The following is a 2,363-nucleotide window of genomic DNA, read 5'->3' on the forward strand; positions in this document are numbered from 1 at the left end:
CTGCTGAGACCCTGAGTAATATAATCAATGTGAAGAGAACTTAATAAATGATGGCTATTATTGTTACTGAGGAGACCACTTTTTATTGAAAGGAAGCTTCAAGTAATTACAGCAAAAATGATTATGGTGCTTGGGGACAAAAATATTTTAAAAAAGATACGCCCAGAGCACTTTGGAATGAGATAGAAAGCTGCTGCCACTTCTATAACTTTCTCTCAGTCTGCCTGAGGAAGCCACACACTCCCCTCAGGATATTGAAAGCCATTAGAAGCCATTTCGGACCCATTCTCACCACCATGACCTTCCCCCACACCTCCCTCTCACTCACCTTGGAAGGCTATAAAGTGAGGGAGGTACACAGCTGCCACAGCTCCTGGTTCAGCCTTGATGTCAAAAAGAGGCCCCGCAACCATCCAGCTGTGCTGTGGGACAATCTGGTCCAGGAACTGGTCCCAAGCACAGAATTCAATCTCAATGGTCACTGGCTCTCTCACCACAAAGTAGAGACCTGTGTTGGGCCAGTGGTAGGAACCAGCCACAGGCAAGTGAACTCTGGGGATAGCAGAGAGAGGTAGACATTGAATTAATTACTCCACACAAGCTCATTGACTACCTACTGGATGCCCGATCCATGCAGTGCACTGTGTATCTAGTAGAGTGGCTGCAAGCTCAGATGTGACAGCCAGAGGGATTTGGGTTCAATTCCCTCTTCTCCCTACTGTGGATCCCTAATCAAGTCATTGAGATTCCTAATCTCAGTTTTCTTATTTTTAAGTAAAAGTAATAACAACACTATCTCTTAGAGTTGTAAGTAATAAGTGACCTAATGTATGTTGATGGCTTAATACTTACGAGGGTGTGGTTAGCTGTTTCTATAATGGTGATAATGGTGAGAATAAAATGATAGTAATAATAATATTAATAATAATAATAATAATGAAACAGGCAAGTGTTATTGTTTTTAAAGGGCCTAATTTTCAGTAATTAATAACAATCTACATGGTGATATTAATGATAATCACTTGAACTTAAAATAAAACTTACAGAGACTTTCCCCAGGTTCCCTGCTGGTATAGAGTGGGTTTCTAGGATGTGAGGTTCTGTGTGTAAGTTGAGTAATATTATTGCCCAGCTGAGATCATATCTGTGACAGTGAATGGGAATGTGCTATGTAAGAGATCAGAACTAAAATTATAATTATTACTTATTACTTCATTACTTAAGTCTGGGAACCCTTGGAAGGCATGGTATTGTTTTTAAAGGGCCTAATTTTCAGTAATTAATAACAATCTACATGGTGATATTAATGATAATCACTTGAACTTAAAATAAAACTTACAGAGACTTTCCCCAGGTTCCCTGCTGGTATAGAGTGGGTTTCTAGGATGTGAGGTTCTGTGTGTAAGTTGAGTAATATTATTGCCCAGCTGAGATCATATCTGTGACAGTGAATGGGAATGTGCTATGTAAGAGATCAGAACTAAAATTATAATTATTACTTATTACTTCATTACTTAAGTCTGGGAACCCTTGGAAGGCATGGCTCCATATTCATCTCATGGCTCCTTGTTACTGGTATGGTACTTTGCACATAGTGGATGTTAATAAAGCAGGCATGTGTAGATGAACAGAGATTTAAATGAGATTTATGATACATAAGAAACCAAACAAAATGAGTGGACTTGGTTTGGATCCTGAGTAGAATAAACTTACTGCAAGGACGCATTTTGGACAATTGAGCATACTGAATACAGATGGGGTATTGGATGATACGAAAATGACTTATTAAAAATGTTGTTAGATATGACAATGGCATTGTGGTTATGACAATGGTATTCTGGTTATTTTGTATTCTTCAAAATTCATCACAAAACATATATGGATAAAATCACCTGATATCTTGTATTTAAAATAGTATAAAAACAAAAGAAGGGGAAAGTGAATAGTTGAAACAAATTTGGGAAAATGGTGGTTAAGGCTAGGTAATGAGTAAGTAGTAGTCCCTTGAACATTTTTCTTTGTTGTTTGCAACTTTTCATAATAAAACTTCTGTTTCCATAATAAAAGTACTAATACAGCCCTGTCTCTCTGCCTGGTGGCTCAACAATGAGAAGGGACCCAATGGATCAAGATTGGGTTGCTGAGTGTCTGTTAGGATCCAGTGTCGGGATGGCGGGGTGGGGAGGTGGCCAGCTTGGCACACCAGAGTCCTGTCACTCACCGGTACAGACTCCTGTGTTTGTCAACCATCTCTGTAGCCACAGGCCCTGTGGGGCCCCAGAAGTCATCATCCATCCTGAGAGGCTCCACTGGTTGGTTCCACAGAGGTTCATGAGATGACAGACAGTAGGGTTCCTGTAATA

At 39.7% G+C, this 2,363-nt stretch overlaps 1 protein-coding gene across 1 annotated transcript; it reads right to left on the reverse strand.

The window, feature by feature from the left end:
• Positions 1-328: 328 nt before the first annotated feature.
• Positions 329-2,357, reverse strand: LOC107182239 (NACHT, LRR and PYD domains-containing protein 1-like; the record flags this gene model as incomplete). The annotated part of the gene is made up of 2 exons (XM_015560480.1): positions 2,222-2,357; positions 329-552 (listed from the first exon to the last, which is right to left on the reverse strand). Coding segments are annotated over exons 1-2 (298 nt in total), but the record flags the coding sequence as incomplete, so codon positions are not given.
• Positions 2,358-2,363: the final 6 nt, after the last annotated feature.

Source organism: Myotis davidii, unplaced genomic scaffold (genome assembly GCF_000327345.1).
Source record: "Myotis davidii unplaced genomic scaffold, ASM32734v1 scaffold6331, whole genome shotgun sequence".
Classification (NCBI taxonomy): domain Eukaryota; kingdom Metazoa; phylum Chordata; class Mammalia; order Chiroptera; family Vespertilionidae; genus Myotis; species Myotis davidii.